Source organism: Ciconia boyciana, chromosome 4 (genome assembly GCF_034638445.1).
Source record: "Ciconia boyciana chromosome 4, ASM3463844v1, whole genome shotgun sequence".
In the NCBI taxonomy this organism is placed as follows: Eukaryota; Metazoa; Chordata; class Aves; order Ciconiiformes; family Ciconiidae; genus Ciconia; species Ciconia boyciana.
The window spans coordinates 40,761,831-40,788,427 of NC_132937.1; the positions used below are offsets into that span (position 1 = coordinate 40,761,831).

The 26,597-nt window shown below is 38.1% G+C and overlaps 3 protein-coding genes across 8 annotated transcripts in view; 1 reads left to right on the forward strand and 2 right to left on the reverse strand.

Moving 5' to 3' along the window:
- Positions 1 to 1,182, reverse strand: part of CENPK (centromere protein K) — a 25,118-nt gene extending 23,936 nt beyond the window's left edge. For 2 of the 3 annotated variants that reach the window (XM_072859787.1, XM_072859786.1), the window contains exon 1: positions 836 to 1,072. Coding sequence is in view for 1 of the 3 variants with exons in the window: in XM_072859785.1 (XP_072715886.1) it covers positions 1,108 to 1,110 (3 nt within the window). In the remaining 2 variants the exon portion in view is untranslated. Of the gene's footprint in view, positions 1 to 835; positions 1,073 to 1,107 lie in introns of those variants that run through there. The other variant, XM_072859785.1, reaches the window with a different exon arrangement.
- Positions 1,094 to 15,853, forward strand: PPWD1 (peptidylprolyl isomerase domain and WD repeat containing 1). The gene is made up of 11 exons (XM_072859783.1): positions 1,094 to 1,436; positions 2,533 to 2,635; positions 3,306 to 3,406; positions 4,690 to 4,810; positions 7,414 to 7,861; positions 8,441 to 8,631; positions 9,127 to 9,316; positions 10,713 to 10,894; positions 13,561 to 13,642; positions 14,231 to 14,413; positions 15,484 to 15,853. Exons 1-11 carry the CDS (start codon positions 1,109 to 1,111, stop codon positions 15,625 to 15,627), a joined length of 2,073 nt encoding a protein of 690 aa, XP_072715884.1. The 5' UTR covers positions 1,094 to 1,108; the 3' UTR covers positions 15,628 to 15,853.
- Positions 15,854 to 16,580: 727 nt separating this feature from the next.
- TRIM23 (tripartite motif containing 23) overlaps positions 16,581 to 26,597 on the reverse strand; it is a 28,401-nt gene continuing 18,384 nt past the window's right edge. Inside the window, exons 8-12 of one of the 4 annotated variants that reach the window (XM_072860847.1) lie at positions 22,140 to 22,269; positions 21,912 to 22,022; positions 20,341 to 20,465; positions 19,786 to 19,988; positions 16,583 to 18,589 (exon numbers count right to left, since the gene is read on the reverse strand). In XM_072860847.1, coding sequence (XP_072716948.1) covers positions 19,809 to 19,988; positions 20,341 to 20,465; positions 21,912 to 22,022; positions 22,140 to 22,269 — 546 coding nt within the window. In that variant the 3' untranslated portion in view covers positions 16,583 to 18,589; positions 19,786 to 19,808. Of the gene's footprint in view, positions 19,989 to 20,339; positions 20,666 to 21,911; positions 22,023 to 22,139; positions 22,270 to 26,597 lie in introns of those variants that run through there. The other 3 variants (XM_072860846.1, XR_012042388.1, XR_012042389.1) reach the window with 3 other exon arrangements.

The window sequence follows — 26,597 nt, forward strand, 5'->3', positions numbered from 1 at the left end:
GAAATTTGAAAGGAATCTTGGGGTGGAATAAAAAGTCCTATCTCTGTGTCCCCCCACAATAATACAACCCATCAGCACGAGAACATTATATGAAATAAATCTCTGAGTACATAGCCAATCCCCCCATAATGTTTAAATGATTATAATGATTTTATTATTGTTGACCTTCAAAATTTCCATAACTGATTTCACACAAAGTTGCAAAATATACCTATTATGAGGAGATACTACAGGCCTCTGTGGCACAAGCCAAACTGACTTTTGGTCCCTAATACTGTGCTGTTAATTAACTTCTAAAGAAAATGCATCGAAGTGCCATGTTCAGATGTTTTTCCTTGTAGCTTGCAGTTTTCCCTATTTCTGTATGGCAAAATTAGGTTTCTATTTGTACACCATACCTGAAAACTGAAGACTTTTTTTGCATGTCATTAATATTAATGCATTCCAGTTTCAACATGTTATTCCTTCTTACCTCATTTTAGAACTACAAAATTAGGTAAAAAATACACCCAGGGACAAGTGCGCATGGCAGGCTCTATACCAGCCAGGCGCACAGGCAAGCTTTATGGGAAATGTTTCATGTCAACAAATACAAAACGACCAACTCCTGGAAGAAATTCAGAGATGAGAAAGGAAAGTAAGAGCAGCCCTGGGAAAACTGATAGGAAAAAGAAGAGACAAAAAACCGGGAGTTCACCTTAGGAAGGAGAAGAATAAAAGCAAGATACAAACAACATCACAGAAGGGGTCAGACAGGGAGCTCTCATGCCCCCTGACATAAACCCCAGAACTACACTAGCGACAGGAAAAGATGAGAAAGAAGGTTACTCCTCACGGGCTAGGGCTGAACGCAGCCTTCTCCCACGCGGGAGCAGACCCGCCCGGCCGCAGGAGCCAGCCCGCTCCCTTCCCAGCAGCCCCGCGGCCCTAACGGCCGCGAGCCCCCCAGGGCGCCGCGGCTGCCCCGGCTGCACGGCCGAGGAGCTGCTCCGCCCGGCCGCCGGAATCCGGGAGCCCCCGTCGGGCCGGGCCGGTGGCGGCGGCGCTGAGGGCAGCCCGGTGGCCCGCGGGGCAGAGGCCGGCGGCCGCCCCCCTCCCACCCGTTACCATGGCGGCTCCGCGCTCCGCTCGCTCTGCCCGGCCCGCGTCCTCCTCTGCGCGCGCTCCGCGCTCACTGGCTGCGCCCCGCGGCGTCACCTGCAAAGCGCCCGGCACGGGGTGTGGCGCGGGCGGGAAGTGTCGCGGAGAAGTGGCGTTCGGCAGCATGGCGTCGTCCGACTCGGAGCGTAAGCGAAAGCAGCCTGAGATGGCGGGCGGCAGCGAGGAGGTGGCGGCAGCGGTGGTGGTGGCGGTGGCGGCGGCAGACGAGGAGGATGAGGAGGAGCGCTGGGTCGGGCCGCTCCCGGGGGAGGCCGCGCAGGCGAAAAAGAGGAGAGGTAACGGCGGGGAGCGGAGCCTTCGCCCGCCTGCCCCTTCCCTGGGGAGCGGCCCGGGAGGCGTCCGCGGCGCTGCCCTGGGCTGGATCCGGAGCAGTGGGGTCGCCTGCGGGCCGCAGGCCCCGCCGGGACGGGGGCGGCCCTGGCGCCGGGGTGGGGGTGCCTGGCAGGGCAGTTCTCCTGCGCCCCGGGGCGGGGGGCCGGCGGGCGGCCGTAAGTCCGTTGCCTGAAGCTATGTCTCGTACGTAAAACGACCGGGCTGCGGAGGGACCCCTCGGGTGCAGAATTATAGGCCGGGGACACCACGTTTCTGCTTCATCTGGAAGGCACCCTCAGGCTGAGAAGCCCTGCTTTGCAGCGTCTGCGTTGCTGAAGCCGTGGTGCTTACAGCTGCCGAGTTCACTGTCTTCCGGACCGCTGCCCGAAGCTGGAGGAGTAGGAGAAGCCTCTAGGCTGTGTTTTGGCATGTGCTGTTGATGTGTCCGGCAACTTACAGCTTTCTGGGTATCACTGTAAAGTAAATGCGAGTTTAACAATGTTCAACAGAGGCAAACCTGCCGGTTCAGTAGCAAATGCCATTGCGCAGATATTAACGGTTAGGATGTAAAAATCAGAGACAAAAGCAGAAAATCAAATTATTTTAGGTGGGCCAGTTGAACAATGAAATAGGTAGGTGCTAGCACTTAGAATTTAAGGTTCAATACGTGCATGGGACCTTGAATCTCTTAACAGCAACAGGGATACATGGTTTTGCAAGAAAATGAGGTGCAGATGACCTTCTGTTTTCTGGCAGTAACATAAAAATTGTTGTATTGAATTTTTTTTCGGTACATTCAGACAGACAAAGTAAGAGTTGCTTTAAAAGGCAGCACTTGTATGGGTTAGAGCAGAGTTTGAGTGGCATTAGTCTACCAAGAATCAATAAGTCTGAGTACAAAGCCACAATGGAAACCCCTTTTATTATGTTTGCACAAAATCCTAGCATATTCTTGACTAAAATGGGAGTAAGCTGTTTAAGGGTAAGTAAGGAAGAACAGAAGATAGATGTACCTTTAACAGAAAAAAATTTCCTGATTTTTCTTTTTGTTTTATTTAGTTCTTGAATTTGAACATGTTTATCTTGAAAATCTACCATGTGCTTCGATGTATGAACGCAGTTACATGCACAGAGATGTCATTACACACGTAGCATGTACTAAGTAAGTGTCTTTTTTTTTTTCCACTGTATCTCATTGTCAGAGATGTATTTTTGTATATGCTAGGAGGTTTTCATTGTAGAAGTTTAATAATGGAAAGTTACTGTGTCCAGAGGTGGTATTTTAAGTTTTTTTTGAAAACTAAGTGCAATGGAAAGGGCTTACTGAGAAGTAAGATAAAAATTGTGTAAATAGACTAAAAGAGCATCTTAAAATCCTTATTGCAATGTGCAGTATATACCGGAATAAGAGCAACTGACTGCATCTGAACACAATATGATTCAGCAGAACTGCACAGATTGAGGAGATAGCTTTCTTCTCTTTTACGTATATATATATATATATACACACATACATTAGTAAATAGTAACTACTGTGAAAACAGACCTAAAATAGGAGTAAAATTTACACAGTCAAAAGGGATAGCATTATATATTTCTTCAATTCAGGCTGTTGACTTTTCATAGATTCATCCAGAGTGCATTAAAATGCTTGTTTGCTTTTCCGGGGGTGGTAGTACCCATTCAGACAGATTGTCCCAGTAATTTGTTTAAAGTTCATTCTCTACACAGTGTTAATTATAGTGCAAATTACTGCCCCAGAGTGGTGTGAAAGTGCGTAATATGTGTATCTTTTTTTTTTTCTTTTTGTTATTTTTCTTTTGTAATTGTAGGACAGATTTTATAATAACAGCCAGTCACGATGGACATGTAAAATTCTGGAAGAAAATAGAAGAAGGGATTGAGTTTGTTAAACACTTCCGGAGTCACCTGGGTGAGAAGTTGCTTTTTCTTCTCTAAAGGACCTGACTTTTTTCTCCCCCTTGCTCTTACTCATTTGAATAAGGAGTGCAAGTAAAGAGGAGAGGGGTTCCGGGATTCATTTACTGCAGTCAGGGATTAAATGATATCTAGCTGTTTTCCTTCATTCCCCTGTCCTGTTACATTTTGCTCCCAAACTGCAGGAGGGATAGGGTGAGAATAAAACCCTATGGGATGTGGGAGTCCTCCTGCACAGATTCCCTACATCCTTTGTATTGCCTTGTGCCCTGCCTGTGGGGAGGACGTCCAGGACATGAAGAAACTATTTAAAAATAAGCAAACAAGGTACATAACAGGGTTCATAAAATCCAGAGAAGTTTAAAAAGATGTTACTTTAAGTAAGGTTACTTTCATCCCTTATCTTTTTTTTTTCTTTTTTCCCCCTGCAATATGGAAAAAATGGTTATTTTCATCTGCAATTATTGCAACTGTAGAGTAAATTCTGTATCATTGTCATGATTATCAGCTGGATTGCAATTCAGAATTAATAATTTTAACCCAATTTTCTGAGTTAGTAAGTACACATAGCTCTTCTATACTATGCCACACCTTAAATAGGCTGGACAGAAAATGAAGTTTTCATTGCTATTAGAAATGATGATATGCCTGATGGAAAAAAAACAGTTTGATATGCAGACTGTTACAATAAGAAAATATTTAATAATAGGTAGTAAAAGTACTGTTTCTTTTTAGAGTTAGAAAAAAAATGTTATGGTGGGTTCTTGATCTTAACTATCAGCTTCTCATTATGTACAGAAACAATATGTGAGAACAAAGGCTACCAAGCAAAAGTAAGTGTTGTGAAAAACTTATGGAAGGCTCAATTGCAGACTAATTTTGAGTACTATGAGTGTTAATAGCAGGACTGTAATAGTCTATAGAGTTCTGCTGCTTTTTCTCTTTTGAGAGATGCAAGCTGAAGAGCACATAATTTTTTACCATATCATAATGTTCTCAATTTTTTGAATGAAAATAATTGCCATTCTAATCTTTCATTTATGTGTATGGCAAGTAGTTCATTATCGTGTACCTGATTCTGAACAGTGATAGGATACAAAGTGTTTTTTGTGGGGGGGGGGGGTTGTTTGTTTGTTTTTAATTAAAAGTCAGGTAGTTTTTAAGGTGGAGAAACAGCTGAAAACCAAGTTTAAACCTCTGTACGTTTTTTCCTGTGGAATATTGAAATGAAGGATGTCCCTTTCCTGTGTCTTAATAGTATGTTAACTTTTTTAATAGGTGTTATTGAGAGTATTGCTGTTAGTTCAGAGGGGGCGTTATTCTGTTCAGTTGGAGATGACAAAGCAATGAAGGTGTTTGACGTAGTCAACTTTGATATGATCAACATGCTGAAACTTGGGTAAGTTACTTAGTTCTTGAAAATGTTTGCTTGACATTATAAATGGGGGTTATTTTGCTAAGAGGTAAGTCAATAATTTGGTTTTTTGGAGGTGTTTTTTTTCCCCCAATCAGGTGACGCTTAGTAAGTTGCATTATCCAAAATGTGTCCAGTGGCTGGAGACCGCTTGACTGAATAGAAAAATTTATGACGCTCTATGCAACAGTACATGAGTGGAGTAGTTCTGTGCCTTTCCTCAGTGTCAAATATTATGCACAAAGATGCGGTGTTTCTCAAAATACTTAGCTAGGCATATTTTTTTTTGTTATTTGGCACTGAATTTAGAAATTATAGCCAACTAATAGTTGCAGTAGGAATTTGGCCTGTATGTGTTGTCTTATTTGTTGTCATAGGGATAGAAATTTCCTTCTTCTGTTAGAATGAATGTTGTTGTTTTCCTTAGTCTTGCTGTTGTAGAATTTGTGTAGTTATACAGTGCGTAGCTAAAGAATCTGGGAGAAATAGGAATGGATGTTATTGGAATTATAACAATAGCAGAGGAAAACAAGGCCCACATTTTTACAAGGGTGGGTTTGGAGGCTTAGAGCATCAATGAATGCTGTACCAAGAATGGTAGAAATACTGATTTTTCCACAAGCCTTTTCAAATTGAAAAACTTATTCCTCGTAGTATACTGTTTGTTGGTTAATCATGAAACTGAATAGAAGTATAAACTCAGGGGAGAATAAAAAAAAAAGCTTTTCAGAATGCCTATATAAAAGCTTAAGTTATCTGCTTTGCTGATTATAGTTTTAGTATCATCCTCCAGATAACGTACTTAGCCTATAGGAACTGATTTCCCGCTTGGCTGTCTGCTGTGGAAAAATTCCATTTAGCCTTAGTCCTTTGGTTTTGCTGGTCTTTTCTACTTAGAAGCCCTGTATTGTAACTACAAAATTGGTAAAATTATAGGATGAAATAAAATTAATTTAATATTAAGAAAAACTTAATTTGATGTTACAATAGAAGGTGCGCTTTTTCTGTTCAAGAATTCAGGGAAAACTGAGGTAGAACTGAAATCAATTTTGCTTCAGGGATATCCTGAGAATGCTCCCTATAACACTTTTATATAGTATGTTCCCTGATTTATCTTTAAATAGATTTTTTTCAACCTCAGTAATCAAGACCCTACTCTCCCCATATATTTTTTTTCAGAGATAATTGAGTTTTACCTGAAGTGAACTCTTTAATGAAGAAGAGAACAGTGTACAGCTAATAGAAGCATTGTCCTGAATAGCATTTTAAAACTTAATGTGTGTTGCTCTATCTTCTGCATTACTGTTTATTGAGCAGATAGTTTCTGTTGACCTGCCTGAAAATTTTTTCATGGCTGTTTGCTCAGGCTTGCAATGGTTAATCTAGAATCATAAGTTCTGTGCGGTCTTTTCAGCTCACATTATCTTGCATTGGCTGCTTTGATTAGGTATATGCTGGTATATCGCAGGGTTGATTAACTTCATCTCAAATTCTTCACATCCTTTCAGTTCTAACTAATCTACAAAGTGTAGCTATCTGCAAATCCCCATGCTTAATGCTTCAATCAATGATCTGGAGAAGGGCGGCTGTTTCTGCAGAAACTTTGGATAATGATGCGTAGATCAATGGGACATATTTATTTATTTATGTATTTATTTGATCCTATTCTTTGTAGTGAACCTGAGACGAAGTTCTGGTTATGTTTCTCTTTATGAGAATCTTTACCAGACAGGCATTGAAAATCCAAATTATTAGTGTCTGTCACTTGTCAGTCCTTCAGTGTCTGTTAGTTTGATTTGTGAAAGGATATTAAATATGAGTTTCCTATGGAGACTGTATCATGTCTTTGTGGTCTGTCGTTTAGTTTCTGAGTTCTGGTTCTCAAAATCTTTGCTTACAGGCTTTTTTAAAAACAGATGTAACTTATATTATTGACCATATCTCTGGCTTGTTTTGTTTGTGGAGTATGTTTTTGCTAGTAGCAAATGAGTTCCTTCTTAAGTGCATTCAGAACACTTATTGAGTATAGGGTGATTAATCTTAATTTTACTTATATTGCTTTTTGTGTTTGTTTTTTTTTGGCAAGACCTAGTTGAACTTTTCTGTAAGTGTATGACAGAGGTGCAGTTGTCTTCATTTCCACTGAAGTGTTAATCACTTAACAGATGGAAGAGAAATGCTATTAAGTCATAGAAGTTGAGTAGTAATCATTAATGCCACTTGTGCTATTTAGCTGGATTTCCATCCTTATTCTTCTTTTATACCCACCTTCTACCTTTGCTTTTTATCACAGCCTCTTATAAAACAATATGGGAGCAACAGAAATTGGCCGAGCCATCCACTGAATTGTGTTGCTTGGAAAAGCTTGGTCATAACACTGTTGAATTTTAGCAAGACAAATATTAGCAAGACTAGTAAATAAAGTTTAAAATTTGCTTCTGGTAGTTGATTTCAAGTTTATAGCATAACTCGATTCTTATCTAAGTAACACCAGTCCTTTTTTTTTTTTTCTTTTTTTTCTTCTTTTTTTTTCTTTTTTCTTTTTTTTCTTTTTTTTTTTTTTTTCCCCCTTCCACTCTTTGTTGCAGCTACTACCCTGGTCAATGCGAATGGGTATATTGCCCTGGAGATGCCATATCTTCTGTTGCAACATCTGAGAAGAGCACAGGAAAAATATTCATATATGATGGACGAGGAAATAACCAGCCACTTCATGTTTTTGATAAACTCCATACATCCTCTCTTACCCAGATACGGTTGAACCCTGTCTACAAAGTAGTAGTGTCTTCTGACAAATCTGGAATGATTGAGTACTGGACTGGTACTCCTCATGAATATAAGTTTCCCAAGAATGTGAACTGGGATTATAAAACAGATACTGATCTCTATGAATTTGCTAAATGCAAGGCTTACCCATCCAGTATAAGTTTTTCACCTGATGGCAAGAAAATGGCCACTCTTGGGTCTGACAGAAAAGTTAGAATTTTCCGTTTTTTGACGGGGAAGCTCATGAGAGTCTTCGATGAATCTCTGAGTGTGAGTTTGGTCTTGCTTCTCTTTTTTGAGGCCTTTTCTCTACTTACTTGAATTTATTTACCAGCACATTTACCTAAGTTAACATCTGTTTCTAAAGCTGAGCTTCCTTGCTATATTTTTCTTGCAGAAAAGGTTTTCCATGTTCTCTTCCTTGCCTCTTGTATTGCTTTGCCCCAAAATTAATTCTTACTGATTTATGTTGGTTACATAGTGAAACTGAGTTGTTGATTTTCATCTGTTTTCATACTGCTAGATTACTTTTTACTAGGAAGCAATTATGGAAAATGCCCATTTCAGATAACACCATAATAATTAATTAAATTTGTCATCTTCTAAGAAATTTGTTAGACAGCTACACCCTTCTCTTTCTTTGCTGAAGCCTAGTACTACAACATGCTTATTGGGTCATTAAAATAAAGAGAGTATTGCAGCTCTTTATTTTAATTCTTCAGTTAAGTTTGAGTAGAGTAGTCTCCATTGAATTCTGTATTTTCTAAGCATGTGGATCAGTGTTTTGCTGGGTCAAAAGTTTAAAATATGTTCATATAATAGTGACTTTTTTTTTCTTTTTTTCTGTAGATGTTTACTGAACTTCAGCAGATGAGACAGCAACTACCAGACATGGAGTTTGGCCGACGTATGGCAGTTGAGCGCGAGCTGGAGAAAGTGGATGCAGTAAGATTAATTAATATAATTTTTGATGAAACTGGACACTTCGTTCTCTATGGAACAATGTTGGGCATTAAGGTCATAAATGTAGAGACTAACAGGTAAGTTCTAATGACTCACAGTAAGATAAATATGTTTGTTTCGAAGTCTATATTCAGTCAAATTTATAGTATATTTAAAACTTGATATGACTGGGGGGGTTCTAATCTTTTTTTGCTGTTGTTATTTGGAAGCCTTACATTCGACTGTAGAGAAGATACTTCCATGCTTCATAATGAGTCACTGCAGTTTAAAGCTTAGTAAAATGAGGAGAAAACATGGCAATTTATATTAAAAATGTGTAATCAATTAATCTCTGGCTAACTGGATGTGATGACACAAAGTAAATGTGGATCATGCAGTTGGGATTTTATTGTGTAAGGGGGCTGACTAGTAAATCATGTAGCAAGTTTGAATAGCGAAGCATCATAAAAACAATTAGTAAAAAATTATATTGAGAGGGTTTTGGAATTTTGCTTTGAGTCTTGCAGTCAGAAAGGAGACGTTCTCTGTGAGCAGCTAACAGTAGTTACACCTTTTTATGTCTTGTACTTCAGGTGTATTCGTATCTTGGGAAAACAAGAGAACATCAGAATGATGCAACTAGCTTTGTTCCAAGGAGTAGCAAAGAAACATCGTGCTGCAATCACTATAGAGATGAAGGCATCTGAAAATCCTGTTCTCCAGAATATCCAGGCAGATCCGACAGTAATCTGCACAGCTTTTAAAAAAAATAGGTTTTACATGGTGTGTGTGGTTTCTATTTAAATAACTCCATTCCTGTATTGATGTTTTCTTTGCATTATTTTTTATTTTTCTCCTTGCACCTTTCCAGTGCTTTTTGTCTTCAGTATTTGCGAACACAACTTTTGCAGAGGAGTCCCTTTATATTGCAAGTATATGCTAGAATTTTTAGCTTGAACTAGCTATAAATTGACTAGAAATAGCTTTAATTTTTTCATTATTGCTCAAGCAGTTAAATAAACTTGGATGGTTTTGGCTCTCTAAATTATAGTTCTCAGAGAAGGTTATATGCTTTTGTTCTAGTTAAAAAAAAAAAAAAAAACAAAAACCAAAACATTTTAAAAACCTAAGCAGATCTTATACTGATAAAGAAACAATAATTAACTGTATGTATAAAATACGTAATAAAAAATAATTAAATTCAGAGCAGCATCAGGACTGGGTAGCACCAAGGACATTATGGACAACTAACTAAGACAGGAGTCATCTTCCTGTTCACAATTTAGATTTTAGGTGAGAGGCAATAAGCCAAATAGACAAGCAATTCCAGAGTAGTTGATCTGGGATGTGATCACCATAGAGGTGAGAGATCGGTCTGTCTGTTATTACTTGTGCTTGAATTTGATCGTGTTTTCCGTTGGAACAAGATAGTATACTTTCTAAAGCTTTGTGTGGTTAATGTGTATGTAGTATATGATGGAATATACTACTCTGAACGATGTGACAAGTGAGGAGGAAAAGTTAGACAAAATCTGGAAACGTTTCTTGCTGTTAGAGAAAACATGACTGTATGCATGCAGAAAGATTAGTGATTGTCATTTGATATGTAAGTGTACTACTCACTTAAGCAGATCCTTGTGTACTCCTATATTTATTCTGTGTTTTCCTGTAAGTACTATAAAAACTACATTTCTGAGATTTCTTCTGTTTCAAGTTAAATTTGCTGTTTTTCTATAGCTTTGTATTAGTGCAGTATTGGAATAAGAAGATTTAGTTTGACTTTGTAGTGAAACTAAAAGTTTTGTGATTAAACATGCCAGTTTTGTTTGAATATAACAGAACAACTTGATATTCTCCACTCTTTTTTTAAATAAAAGATGCTGAACTACTGTGGACTTTCTGTTGAAAAGGGGAGGAGGTTTAAAGATAACAGATTATAAAAAGTTACTTGGATTTGCACGTAGTTGTACTGGAATTTGTGACTGTGGAAATGCTGGCAATGCACAACACTGAAATGCAAGGGTAGACTGTCTATGAATTCTCTTCCTACATTTCAAATCTAGTTGGGTGTTTAGCAGGTTGAATAATCACACTGACGTCTTGGGTGCAGAGCAGTGTGTAAGATAAGGGAAAAAAAGAGAAAACCAAACAGTTAACCTTCCGTTCTTTTGTTCTTCAGTTTACTAAACGTGAACCAGAAGATACGAAGAGTGCAGATTCTGACAGAGATGTATTTAATGAGAAGCCTTCTAAAGAAGAGGTCATGGCAGCCACTCAGGCAGAGGGTCCCAAAAGAGTTTCAGACAGTGCCATCATCCACACAAGCATGGGAGATATCCATATCAAGCTATTCCCTGTTGAGTATGTATTTGGTAGTTTTTCTGTTATTTCATTTTTCCTTCCTTCTGTGCTTTTTGGTGGCAGTATCCAAGAGTTACATTTCAAGCTACGAATAATTATTTTCTTCCCCTTTTTCTACTATCCTTGTTTCCTGAACAGTTTCTTACTACATCAAGCTAGGAATGTGACTCTTCACAAACACAAAAAAGTAGGGTAAAAATAGGTCTAAAAAACAGTTGGGGGCACAGGGGTTTTTTAAAATGATTTTTGCTTTTATTTAATTATTGGTTCAGGGGGGTTATTCCTTTCTTAACTTTTATTCTTTCTCTAAACTGCAGATGTGGATAGGTCATGATGCTCTTCTGTGTAAGCTACATATTACAGTAAGGCAGTGCTCTTTGATTCCATCTTGAAAAAGCATGATGGTGTTGGCAGCAGCAGTAGGTCTGTGTAAGCCAGAGGAATAGTAGTTTGTGACTTCCAAATGTGGCCATTGCACTACACTTTATGTTATTGCAGTTCCTTCAAGAGCAACATAAAATTTATACCAGCATATAATATTAGTGCTGTGTATATCCAAAACCAGGCATATAATTGAAAAAGAGTTTTATGCATGACAATTGCTGAAGTTATTGTGTCAGCATCTCTCCTTTGTGGTGCTAATATATGCAAAGGTTTTGTTATGAAACAGTAAATTTATATAATATATTGCTATACATTGAAACTTAAACTATTTAAGTGTAGTCCATGCTTCTCCAAAACAAGTTCATGTTTTGTCATAAGCACAGGTAAGGCAACACAACCTCAATTCTACCATGTAGGGCTGCTAGTCTTTTATTGCTGTCTTCACCAATGTCTCCGTGCATCAGGCCGCAGTTTCTGAAATTCATAATTCTAGCATATAGGTTGCAGTAATGGTAGAGCCCTTGCCGGTGAGCGACAGGCCAAGCTACATTATTTCTGACTTTTTTGTTTAATTCTCATGCCAGTGTGTCACTATATTTGCATGCACAGTATTGCTAGGTGCTTCACTGCAATGTTTTGTATGCAATTTTAAATTAAATACAGTATTACTAGGCTTGGTTATTGTTAGGTTTGTCCGTTCTTGTTCTAGTATTTTCTCCTAGCTGAACTTTGAATTTAAAACCTCTTTAAGGTGAATGTGATGAAAAATGTAAAGAAGAGCATATAGGATGTGGCTTTGTATGCCCTTTAGATCTTTGGCGATGTGCTCGCGGAATGAAGCTGTGAATGACTACGTACTACTCAGCAGGAACTGGGACTATAATCTTGTCTGTTCCATTAGTTATGCCATTGGTGGTCTGTTTTACAAGATGGTTTAGAGTATCACTAAGCCCAAGCTAATGTTCCTTGTCACAGCTAAAGTAACTCTACAGCTATGGACTCAACTTGGCTATTTTCTCATTTGCTGGGAAAATGTGTGTGACTGTGTAAACCTGTCAATGTAGATCTACTCTGGCTACTAATCCAAAACTAGTGGAAGAGCTATCGCAAAGAATTTTCACTCTAGTAGCAAATCTCTCAGAAGTAAAAAATCAAGTCACAAAGGTGAAGGGGTTGTTTGTTTTGTTTTTTTTCCCTTTTTATTCCATCAACAGTAATATTCCACCTCTTCATCCTGCTTCCAAACAATGTCTGTGAGTAGTTTCAGAGGAGGATAACTGACTCTGCTGACTGCAAGTTCAATAATATTAAAACATAGTACTTTTAGATTTTACTTCTTGTATGCAACACTGGACACCTTACATGTATAGCTTAATAGAATTATAGATGTAAAAGCGTGAACAACTTTCTGCTTAGGGAGCATACGTTCCTTATTTGTTTTTGTAAATAAACTATCTAAGTAGAAGGCTGGGGAAGGAACATCTAATCAGGAACTAGGCTTTGAGGAAATTGATTTGATTCCTGACTGTCATGGTTTAACGCCAGCCGGCAACTAAGCCCCACACAGCTGCTCGCTCGCTCGCTCCCCCCTGGTGGGATGGGGGACAGAATCAGAAGGGTAAAAGTGAGAGAACTCCTGGGTTGAGATAAAGACAGTTCAACAGGGAAAGCAAAAGCTGCGCGCACAAGCAAAGCAAAACAAGGAATTCATTGACTACTTCCCATGGGCAGGCAGGTGTTCAGCCATCTCCAGGAAAGCAGGGCACCATCACGCCTAACAGTTACTTGGGAAGACAAATGCCATCACTCCGAATGTCCCCCCCTTCCTTCTTCTTCCCCAGCTTTATATACTGAGCATGACGCCATATGGTATGGAATAGCCCTTTGGCCAGTTGGGGTCAGCTGTCCCAGCTGTGTCCCCTCCCAGCTTCTTGTGCACCCCCAGCCTCCTTGCTGGTGGGGTGAGGAGCAGAAAAGGTCTTGACTCTGTGTAAGCACTGCTCAGCAGTAACTAAAACATCCCTGTGTTCTCAACACTGCTGCTGCTTTCCTGTGTAATCATGTAACTTCATACTCCTCTCAAGGTTTTTTTTGCTCCCAGCTCTGGGTTTGAAGAGGTGGGGATTTGTGGTTTTTTCCTTATTTGATGAAAGCCCTTTCTACAGTGTGCTGAAACACTGCTCAGTACAACAGGATCTTGGTCTCAGCTGAAATCTTTATAGCCTTGCCACCATACAATTAAATATTTATTGTAGCCTGTATTTTCTGTTACATGATCTTAGGTGCCCCAAAACAGTGGAAAACTTCTGTGTGCACAGCAGAAATGGTTATTATAATGGACACATATTTCACCGTATCATCAAGGTAACTTGTAAAAAGTTAATTTTTTGTTGGTTTAGATAATGTACCTTTGTGGTCAGTCCTCTCTAACCCTTTCATTTCCCTTTTGCACAAAGGATTTCTGGAATGGCTTCAGAGTTCCCTGTAAAGTTTGAACAATTCTGAGGTTCTAAACAGCTTTATCACTTACTGAAGTTGTTTAATAGTTGTTCTACAGCTGACAAGGTGGAAGAAATCTGAAAATTGAAAGATCAATTCAGCAATCCTGCTTGAACTAAGACTTTGTTTCATGTCAGAAGGCATTTCTTATAAAGCTTCTTATTTCTGTTGCACCAGAATCGAGCTGATACAGCCTAAGTGTTTGCAGAAGGTACAGATAGTCAGGTTTCTGTCATTCACTATCAATCAGGAACAGCGAGTAAGCTTGTTTTTTCACAAGTACTCAATTATCACTTCAGGAAGCCCTGAATGCTTTGTCCCTTATCCACAGTATTTTAACACTTATATTTTGTTGAAAGGTTTGAAGTAAGTTTAAAAAAAAGTCACCTGGCATAAAACATTTTTGCTTATTTATTCTATGTGATGATGTAATAACATTTAATTTCTATGCAGGGTTTCATGATTCAGACTGGTGACCCAACTGGTACAGGAATGGGAGGTGAAAGTATTTGGGGAGGAGAATTTGAAGATGAGTTTCATTCAACTTTAAGACATGACAGACCATACACACTCAGCATGGCTAATGCAGGACCAAATACCAATGGATCCCAGTTTTTTATAACAGTAGTGCCAACTGTAAGTAATATTAAAAGCTCAATTTAAGGCCTGAGATGTTAACTAGATAGTAAAAATACTTTTTTTCTGATGGAAAAAGGAACACCCTAGTACTATCTAAATAATCTTTTCTTGTTACTTTGCAAACAAATGCTGCACACAATGATGTATACTGTGCAGGCTTCACTGAAACTGTCCTTTAAGAAATAGAGAAGTATTTTGTCAGTTGTGATCATAGAGGCTTTTTGCCTTTAATTGGAGTAAAAGCGATATCAAAGTCTTAGTAAATCAGACATGTTTGCAATTGTGTATTACTAGAGTATTTTATATTAATATACTGTTTTAAACTTGATGGAAATCTAGCTATTGCTTAGATTGTTTGAAGTTTCTGGATATGGTGCCAGGATTACCTCCTTAATATTGCCTAATTATAGCTACACAAAGAAGCCAATGTTCAGGTTTGAAGATTTCCTTTGATCTGTGTACAATTTCAGAGCCAAAAAAAGAAATTTTGGTATGTGAATCTAACAGATACAAACAAAATCCTTAAAGGTAACACTTAGAGAAACTGCATTCTTAATGCACTTACTTCAAAATCATGTGTCTTTTTTTAAAAAGCACCCATCTACTATAATTTTGAGGCTTACTAAGTTATATCAGTGCCTATATTCAGATTGCTAATTGGGCATACTGTATGAATATGACTTTGAATTAAGTAGTATTCTGGACTGGTACTTACAATTCAGCTGCGAAAATACCATGAAATAGAGACTGAAACAGCATTTCTGTGAATGAGAATACACGTTAAAATAAACTATGAAATGCTAGTGCATTGCTAGAACTTGACCTCTGTAGTACTTTAAGAAAAGTTGAAAATGTGAGTTTAAATGCATATGCATATGTATTTAGCTGCACTTTAATATTTACTTACATGCTAATATTTACATGGTGTTAAGTGTCGTAGTCTAAACATATAAAGTGTATCCGTGTTCACTTATTCTAGGTCAGTCTCTTTCTGCTTTGGTACCTAACCTACATGCTGCTTTCTATTTTAATATGCGTTTTCTTTCTCCTTCTGTGCCTTCAAACAGCCATGGCTCGACAACAAGCACAGTGTGTTTGGACGGGTGACTAAAGGAATGGAAGTTGTTCAGAGAATCTCAAATGTAAAAGTCAATCCCAAAACTGACAAACCCTACGAGGATATCAGCATCATTAATATCACAGTGAAGTAAGCTAGGAGTTGAAGGTTCCAGCTTAAGCAGAGAAAACTCAGCACAGTGGGACCCAAAAAAGGGATCTAGAAAGAACAGAAATGTTCTTATAGCTAGGAACTATCAAAAAGTGCCAGGACAGAGCAATCACCAGTTCTACTATTTTTCATGTACCTAAAGTGCCCTAAGTCTGTATTTCTGGTAACTTTGTATTTTAAAGTAAAAACATCTGCACATTTCGTACAAAGCCTACTGTTTTTCTTGCATTTCTTTTATGCAAAACTGAAGATAAAAACTCACACCATGTCTAATAATAGTGTTTATAAAATAGGATCAGGGTATAGTTTGTAACTTTCATATGTTTATTTGCATCTTTCATATCCAATTAATCCTTTTCACAGTATTGAAATCCTTCACAGAGGAAAAGGTCAGAAATCCTAAGCTGCATAAACTCTTCAATCATATGTACATGCATCAAAAATTAGATGAAGTTATGATACTGTTTGCTATGACAAAGTATGTAATCTACCTCTGTCCTTTAAAAATGGTTGTGTGTGTCTTCTGTGTCCAACTCTTGGACTTGATCAACTCTTGGAATGCCAGTGTATAAAGTCCTGTGCAACTTGTTCGGCATTGCCAATAATATTTTTTTCTTTCAATGTTTGCTTTCTCATTATTTTAGCCTAGGGAGTCTGTTTCTGGCTTCATTTTTACCCAAACATTACTACTTCTACTGAAATACTTAGTTGAGATGCTTGCCATCATGTGTTTTAAACTAAGCTTACATCAGATGTTTCTGATGCAGTCTTCAGTGAAAGCTTAGACAACTTCTCAAGCTGTTGTGAACCTGTAGCTAGATACAGTCCTATGTAGATAGATACTGCTACTGTGTTGGATAGTTAAGTCTGTTCTAAATACAGTAACATTAACTTCAGCTGTTTATGTTCACATAACACCACTGCACTCATACAAGACAGGAGTTTACAGGTCCGGTGGCATAATTCATGAAATGAGAAGTGATGCATGCTAATCCAATTCAGTCCCTCAAAAGCTGCTACCACTAGGAAGCTTATCTTCAGTGAGATAAAGGGGATATCTTCAGGGATCAATAAGAAAAATTCTACAGTAAGTTAAATGTAGCACGTCTCCTCTGAGATGACCGTAACAAAAAAAAAGGCAAGTTTATTAAAATTCATTTGCAAAGTTTTAGATACTTTTATTGAAAAGAATTAATTTTCTGGGCAATTCAATTGCAGCAGCTCATGAACTGTTTCCACTAAAACAGCCCTTTCTTTTCAATAAATTTTTACATAACAGCCACACCTACTCCAACAGCTGAGAATAAGAACTATCTCAGAATAAAACCCTCATGTACCACATAGTCCACAATAAATTTGAAGGTAGCATACACTAAGACCATAGAGTGATAAAACATTATTTTTCAGTGAGCCTAGAAATACTATTTTTGAGCTGAGATTCTTTAAAGAAAGCCACAACACAGTTACTGGATGTTATATTTACTCAATTTCACAATTAAGTCAAAATCCTATGAAAAGTTACTCAGTCTTTTCAAATAATCCTCAGAGTTAGTAATGCTTGAGTGAGTTCTAGTTGAGGAAATATTCCAATTACATATTGTGTAAGTCAGTACACTAAAAACTAAAGTTCAGTAAAACCGGTGAAACAAGCTTAAATTTATAACTGAAGCAGTTTATATGTGGTATTAATTTATAATACAAATAAACCTCTTAGTGTACCTGTTTACACTGAAGAGTTCACAGACAAATGCAACACTTTCACAGTTACTTCAAGTCATCTTAAATATATTCAATTTAAAAACACTTTTATGGTAGCATTCCATGTGTCACAAGCAATCCTTTGTACTCAAAAATAGGCACGAGAGAGAATTTTTTCTCTGCCCTCAAATGTAATGTTACAAAAAATCCAAACTGGTCACCTTGAACATTTTGAAGTAGAACTATACTGAGAGGCATGTATAACTGAAGCATAAAACAGCTAAAATAAAATTACAGAATCAGGATTTTTCTAAAGAACGCGTGTCTTCTCTGTTAAAAATATTCCAGGAAAAGGTATAATCTATGATGCTTAGCAGAAATTGTTCATATTTTAAAAAGAGCTAAGAAGGAAGAGTCAGCCCTAACTAGGTCTGGGACTGCTCTGCAGTATGGACTAAGCAGATGCTCAAGTCAGAGCAGCTAACTGTCTATTGTGCAAGAAGTTACAGGCTGGGAAGGATGAACAATTTTTAGTTTGGTAGGTGCAAGAAAACACCTTTCACTCCGTTGTAAACTATTTCCAAATTTATCAGGTTGTCTGATGAAAGCATAAATACCCCTTTCTCAGTACCTATGTACATATGTAGGCATTGAAGCCCATTTCACAAACATTTAACTACTTTAAAGCTTAGTGTTCTTTCAGCTACTATTCAAGTCATTAGACTTACTGAATCTTACTGAAGCTGCATTTAACACCATTTACATGAAATTTAAGTAATGAGAAAACTACAAATAAGTGTCATTATGAGGAAGTAGTTACCTTAACTGCTTCCTTTTGATGAAAAGTGCAAATGTACTAAATTATTTGTTTATACATTCTTGGTTTTACCTAAGGTATGTAGTGGGAAAACATCATAAAATTGATAATGTTACAATAAAAGCCATAGCCACAGATAATGGGCTACATTTTCTTTGCCAGGTGAGGTTCAGAGCTCTCACAGGTAAACATGCTTTTCAGTGTGGCAAAAATATCTACCCATCTGTGAAACAACCCTGCTCAATTCCACTGTCTGGTTCTCCCAATTCACCTCTACTCCAGTAAGAAAAGTGATGGTATGCAAGTCTTGATCTATTGGGCCATGCTGTTCGTAGCTCCTCTACCGACATGAAGAGGTCCATGGCATGGCTTCTTCAGTTGGCAATGGCCGTGCGCTTAAAGAGGAGGGCAGAAGATTCTGGTGCGCATACTAGACAGATAAAATTGTTAGCAGAGTTGCATGTGCAGCGGAAAAAGAGACAGCACTAAGTCTTTGCAACCTTCTCTAAATTTAAACAGCACTACACCCATATTTCATGGGTTTGTGAATGAGTAATCTTTGAAAATAGAGGCATCGGTGACAGTTCCATGTGGAAGATACAGTAAGAATTGAAAATCTAATTATAAAAGTTTTATATCACATTTTACCATCTGCTCTTCTAAGTAAAAGTTATAATTAGTGTAGACTGCTTTTACCTTGAGTTATTTAATATTTTAAGGCCACTACCTTAATCTGGAAGCATGACTTCTACATAAGAGTACATAGCTGGATTGACATTACACCACCCTACTTCTTTAAGAAGTTTTTTTTTTTAAACTTCATTTGACTTCTTGAGGAATAAGCTTAATCTCTAAAGGCAGATTATGTCCTCAAGTATGCACAAAACACTTTTGCCTCAATATCACTATAGTCTGTCCGTAAATAATTTAGCACGTGTACAATTAACAAAAAATCCAACTAACCCCCTCCTCCCCCAACTAGAAAACGACTAGCTAAACACCACCACAGCCCCTGAGCCCTGCAACACTGTTCCCCATTCTCAGTTCTCTTTGCCTAGTTATGCTGCCTTCTGGTAACAAACAGGGAAGCTAATAAGTAACGGGGGAAACATTTTATTTTGGTGGTGTATTGGCATGTCATTTTCAATGCCACCTTTAGATGAATGCATTCTTTAGATACTAAAGAGTAGCACCATTTATTTCTGACTAATACACAGAGCTGGCTATTCTAATAACTTGAGATGGATTTTGGAATAGTTTCCTGGGAAAGTATTTCTAAACCACTCAAAATTTTTCTGACACCAATTAACTACTGTAACCTTGTTATAATTATTAGATGAACTCCAATGCATATTTTATCAGGGAAGAATTTTAAATTGTAACAGCCTAATTTCACCAAAAAGAATTTCAAGGCACCCTTGCAACCAGCCTGTTCCATTACTTGTAAATGTATCAAGTTTCAAAAACACTGTAACAGAATAAGTTTACTGAACCAATTACCCAATCTAGGATAAAGGCTTATATTTTTGCTGTAACCACCAAGTCAAATAAAGTCCCCTCTTCAGACAGCAGACCTGGCTACAACATCCTAAATCGTGCAAACAAAACAAAACAGTAAACTACAACCTTGAATTGCAGCTGCTGTAAAATTAAGCAACATCCAGGACACCAGCAGCCACTAACTGCCTCGAAAGCCAGTCCAATCCTTCATAAAGTCCTGTACCACTTCGGGCATCGCAACCCTGAATATACCAGCTACGGCCACAGCAGAGTTTGTGGAGACTCAGCAGTTCTGTGATTTCTTCCACTGAAAGCGCACCTGCTACATCCTGCAACAGAATCAGATACAAAGACTCAATTATTCTTCTGTATTATGTTTGAAGCATTTTATTTTTAACTGATGGCTTAGACTGAAGCTACAGATTGCTTAAAAGCTTTTCAAACACAAAAGCCAAATACAAGTTACGCATTTACTACTTGTTACCATGAAACAAAAACTGGTGGTTGAATCTACTAAGCACTCTAGCATCACTTATTTTACCAGCATTAAACAGAAGGAAAACATCTACATTTTATGCTTTCCGTATTACCATTCCCTACCCGTAGCAGAGGGTTCATAAAGTTGGAATCTGATACACAACTGAGGAAAAAAGTAACACAGTGAAAAAAAATCACAAGTACCTGTTTATTAGCAAAGATCAAGAGCAAGGCATCCCGCAATTCCTTCTCTGTTAATAATTTTGCAAGTTCACTGTGTGCTTCACTGACCCTGTCTCTGTGACTGCTATCAACAACAAACACCACCGCTATGAAAGAAAGAGAGAAATGTTTTACACACATTCAAATATAAACTCTGTAAAATTAGCTTTCAACTTACACAATTCTTTTTTTCCAGCAGTCTTCTATGTGAAGTTTCTCAGCAGTGTGTAACTTCAATTTCAAATCCAGGAGGACTGAGAAATGCCTTACATACCTCTATACTTTTGACAAAAATCTAGAATTCATCCTAAAACAGGGAAAAAAAGTCTGAAGTTTTTTGCCTAGTCTAACACAGAGGCTGTGATATTTTAATTACTTAGGTCTAAAACCAGATTTACTATGTGTGGATTGAGTATCTCAGTTTAAACCATTTCTTGATTCATTTATACTCAATCAACTCCCACACGACTGTTCCAGTTTCCCTTCAATTGGCTGTAAAATCTACAGGTTCAGCCAAATCGGCACAGCTTCCTTCAGCTACAGACTACACAATCCAGAGAAGATTGCCATGGACCCGACAGCAGCAGTAGATTTTACTATCCACTACAGAGAGTAACCAAGATGCCAGAAAGACTGGAGGGTCAGGGAGGCACAGCTAGAGGACAGAATTTAAACTCATGGTTTTTGCAATGAAAAAACCCCCAACACCAAAACTAAACAAAACTTACTGCAGGTATGCACCAGGCTAACTGCTTAGACTTTCTCTCCAACATAAAATTCTTCAAGGCAGACATGATTCCATGCTACTGGTGTTTACATGGTAAGTTTTAAGAGGACAACAGAAATCCCAAGATACAATTTTTAAAAGTTTGAAAAGTGAACAATTTAAAATGTTAAAGTTTGCAATGCAGGCTGAAATAATGCACAAAGTGCAGCACATAAACTGATGTTTGTTATTCCTAAGTATTTCAGATAATTCTGAATTAATTAATGAAGACGAACCCCTTTCTAAATTGGAAAATGACCATGGAGGATTTACAGAAGGACAGCATGAATTTCTAAGTGGGCACCATTTAGATCAATTTTTTCAGAATCAGTAATCTAGTCTATGACCAGATATTACACTGCAATACCAAGTCAGAAGTTACAGAACTCTGCAGAATCTTTTAAGTTGCCAACTAAAGGCTCCTAAAGGCTGAGTATTTTCATTTCAAGTGCTATTTAAATTTCATACCTGGCAAGTACTACTTCTCACTATGCAAACTTTGGAACGCTGCACCTTGTCTGTTGTCAGCTAAAATCAGTTTAACAGAGATTCTAATTTTGTTTGGCTCCGTGAACTGTATGATGGATTTATGGAGAATGCACCTTTATCATGCAGCAGACACTATGACCAACTGGATTAAAATTTCTTAGCTCATGAATCTAGCAGCTGTACTTTGCATTAGATGAATAATTTTCTATAGTTATAAATTATTTGTATTAATGATCTTTTTGGCTCTGAAATACAAGCTAGAAGACAAAATACAGTTTAAAAGTTGTATTACTCTCACCTTGTGTATTGAGATAATAATGTTTCCACAAGGGCCTCAATTTGTGCTTCCCTCCTACATCCCAAATAGTAAACTTCAAATTCTTGTATTCTACTGTTTCAACATTAAAACCTACAATAAAAATATTAAAGTTTTATAGTCTTGTTCTGTATGAATATAAAATAACCAAATTCTACAGACAAGTCAAACATTCAGAAAAATCTTTACATTTAAATTGTTGCTACTAACCTATTGTTGGAATTGGCTGCATGAATTCATCTTGCTTTAACTTAAACAAAATAGTTGTTTTGCCAGCTCCATCTAATCCTAGAGTGACAACCCGAATTTCCATTTTTGGTCCAATATGTACCCTGTTGTCCTGAAACAAACAGCATACACAAAACAAGAGCAAGTTTAGGAAATTCAAATTAGAAACCCCTTATGTTTAAGATACTTATCTTGTCACTATTTGTAAAGTGATTAAATGGATAGACTCCAAAAATACAAGGCACAATCACCAATCACCTCCAGCAATAATACAAATGAAAATATCCAATAATCTCTGTTGTGAACCTGTAACTTCTGCCTGAGTTATCATATGCCTTTTAGAAAGATAGCCAATCTCATGCTAGTACGTCTGTACTTGATAAAATTTCAAATTCTTCCATAATTCTTGGCTCAAACCACACAAGGAGTTGTTTGTAGCAATTAGTTAGAATTCTCTGACCAGAGAACTCTCTGTTGGTTTTGTAGTTTTTCCACTAAGTTTTGTCACATTATTAATGCCCCCACCTACAGAACTATTTCCTTGCTGGAGGCTCCATAGTTATGCCTCTTCACCTCAAGCCACTTCCAGTCCTTTACCACATTACAACAGCAACATTATTAGCATTAAGCAGTAAACTGAAATAGTGAAGAAAACCAAACAAAAAAACCCCAAGTCTTGCTTGGAGGCAAGGAAAGAGAATCAACTTCCTATTTGTAGTTTAGACCAAGCTACCATGAGTATTGAACGAGCTGACAATAACAACGCGATCAAGTGGTATTACTAATATAAAGCAGGAAACCATAAATTGCAAAATAAACAACATACTCTAAGATTACTATGTATCCCTGAAACATATTTTGAAGTACTTAGAAATGGTATCTTGATGAAACACCAGAGTTTCAATCATCAGAACTATGTGGCAATACATTTGTTTTCTTGCAAAATCCAGACAGCACTGTGCTGGGCAAGCAATACACAAAAACCTGTGTCTACCTCACACAGCTTTTTATTTCTTCTTGCATTAGAAATGCTATTTGAGTGCACAAATGCTACAACCTCTCCTGGTGCAAGACCAACATGCAGCAGTGTGACTGGATATATAAACAGCTACATCATGTGACTTGAGATAGATATATGTACACACAGAGGATTCATTGTATAGCTGGATATATGTCATCATGACATGCACCTCCATTCTCCCCCGTCACAGATGAAGTAGGATACTGCCAGAATAATTGATACAGGTTAATTCAATGACCGTATGCTATTGCAATCTGTGAAGAAAGTAAAAACACTTCAAGAAACTGCTTTCTAAAAAAAAAAAAAAAAAAAAATTATGCAAATACCACAATGCAAAGGTCAGCAACATCATGATGTTAAGTGTAAGAGTCAGATCAAAGGTCCATCTAATCTAGCATGTTGTCTGAAACTAGGTAAAGATGGATATATGTGAAAGTAAGGAACAGGGAAAGCACATAGTGGTAACTCCTCTAAATATCGTCCCCATGTCTAACAGCTTGCAGCTCATGGACTTACTGAGCCAACAGTGAGGTTTCTGCAACTAACAGATCTTGACGTATTATTAATCTATGAATCTGTCTGTCTGCTTCTTGAAACCACAGACATTTAGGGCCCAGAAGATCCTTGGCACAGAACTCCACAGGCTAATTATTTGTTACCAAAAAATGACTTTATTTGAGTCTGTGAAATAAACTTGTACACACTGAGCAGTTTTAGCGCTACAGCTTTGATACTACACAAGGCAGATGCTCCAAAACCAAAAGACTAACTGAATATTTGAGATTTGGAAAATAAAACATTGAGACTTATTTGCTTTTTAATAAATTTCCTCTAAGTTCTAGATTTTTGGATTCAGAGCTGAAGTTGCTAAATTCAGTGACAACATTGCAACACAGCATGTTAAAGGAAAGGGTTATCTCCTTCCAGAGAAGAAAAACCTGTGGGCAGATTCTTGACAAGCATGTCAGCAGGAAAGGTGCAGGCAAAGAGAAAGAACACAAAGAAGTATGCACAAGGCACTGAAGAGTAAAAAATGCCATGCCTCCAGCACCTTTTTCACACTCAAGCCTCAGTTCTGATTTCGTCTAAAATTTCTGGGGATGAATGTCCCCAGTTCTTTGTGCCTGAAAGGAAGGAGGAAGGAAAAGAGGCAGCTCTGGATAGAGCTGTTAAGTTTATAGGTTTCTTGCTGGAGGCAGCACCCTGGCTATAGCCACAGCTTGCTGACAGTGAGCCAGCCTGGCCATGCTCTCAGGGCTCCACCAGAAGCACCAGTCACCTCTATAGCCTCCATGGCTGGAGGGCAGAGGCAGTGCTGGCCTGTGCAACTGAAAGCATCAGGGAAGTGGGGGAGATGAATGATTCTGTCGAATTCAGCCATCCTGTTGCAGTTTGGTTTCTGTAAAGTTTAGAGTGAAAACAGGTTGTTCTCAGTATGTTTGTACTCTCCCAGAAGGAATCAAAATGCAATCTGTGACGGACATCAAATTTCCACTTTTTGTGTGAGTAGTTCTGTCACTTCGGGAAGAACCTTGCAAGAAAAGATCCTACTCAGAAAACAATGTATAGCACCTGTAATACAAGTCAGAAATAATTGACTATTGATGATCACAGCTAGAAACTGACAGAGGAAAAAAAATATCTCTGCATCAACGATATCAGCACCTTCAATCAAAAACGTTATTTAAAAAAATCTGGCCAGGAAAACCCCTTTGTGTCTGCATTTCTGGCAGGTGCATAACTTGATAGAATACTTAAAAACAGGTAACCTGTGACTTCTGTTCAAGTAAAACTTGATGTTTTCTTAAATCTCAGCACAGAAAGTGCAAAAGAAAAACCCACACAACAACAGTGATCTCTTGTTTTTTCGTCCTTGTCCTTTGTTAAGAAATTTGTTGACATGACAAAAGCTGTATATAGGTTTAAAGACAGCATTAAGTGCTTTTCCTCTGACAGACTACTATTGTCTTTAGTACCCTTGGTGTTGGTAACAGTTAGCAGTTTCCCATACTTCCTTCAACATTGACGGGTAAGTGCTCTTTACTATCTCAGGTACTGTTTTCTTAATAATTTTCCCTCTCTGCAGTATGTACACACAAATATTTAGGATGACCAATTGCTATTCCTGTATATAACACTCTGCAGCCACTGCTCTCATTCGACCAGGACAAAACATCACTCCCTCTCTTCAAATAAGGACCACATTCCTGGGTGAGGACCCATTTCCTTGCCAACAAGCTAAGTACATGAAGACACCTCAACCTTATTTGGTCAATGTCCTCATAAATACATTGGTAAAGAAGGATCCACTGGAAGCAATATATTAACAACATGCGGGAAAAAATTATTATATACGAACGTATTTCTTGAAAAATTTTCAGCATCTTGCCCCGGAATTCTCCAAATCCTCCTTTCAGAGCTTTATATGTGGCATTTCCCTTGATGGTTTAGGAGGAGGAAACAGCACTATCCATGTTTTTCTTGTCATCGGTGAAACAAAAAATGTGGATAAAGCCCACTCACTTTCAATAGCAAAAAGGACTTCTCCCTCCCCTCCTTAAATCTCCACAACCTTCACTGGATACGGAATGTTCCTCTGATCTGGTACTGTTTGAAATGCTTTTTTAGTTTTATAATGGATGCAGCCTTCAGCACATGAGAGTTCCTGAGAAAGATCGTTTCAGTGATATAATAACAGTTTACAGTTTTTGATCTGAAGATTTTATTTCTGTCTGAAATCTGTTGCCAGGCACAGACCTTTCAGGTACAACAAGCCTCACTACAAGTCACAACAGTGGCCATCAGCATGACAGTATTCTAAAAAAACATTGCATAGAAGAGAGCTTTAAACTTTGTCAGAAGTGAGGAAACATAAAAAGTGAGAGCGAAGAAATAATTTTCACCTTACTTTTTCATGGCTGCTGTTGTTTTTGTGAAAAACGACATTTGCTTTGGCACCTTTGAAATTCAGAAACTAAGCTTCAGAAGTTTTCATAAAAATACCAATTTGTCACAGGAGAAAAAACAATAGGAGCCCCATTTCTTTCTAAAGAAAGCTGAGGTGTAGAGAGACACTGGAAGACTTCTGGGTCCCCCAAGCCAAGACTTATTTCAGATCTCCTATTACAGCTTAGCTGGCTGCAACCATTCTCCTTCCAAATGCTCAGAAATTCACAGTCACAATTTTCCGAGTCAGATTAACAGCTCCTAAAGGCAAAACCAGACATCCAAAATGCCCCTCTGACTCAGCCCTGTGAGATGGCAGCGTCAATCAACTCTGAATACACAGAATGCAATTCATAATTTGTGAAATGTGAATGCTGCTTCATTCATGGAACAATGGGGGTTTGCAGAAGAGCTCTCCCTGACCCTACTAACTCTGGTCTCTGCTGAACAGGGAAGGGAGGAGCAGAAGTGAA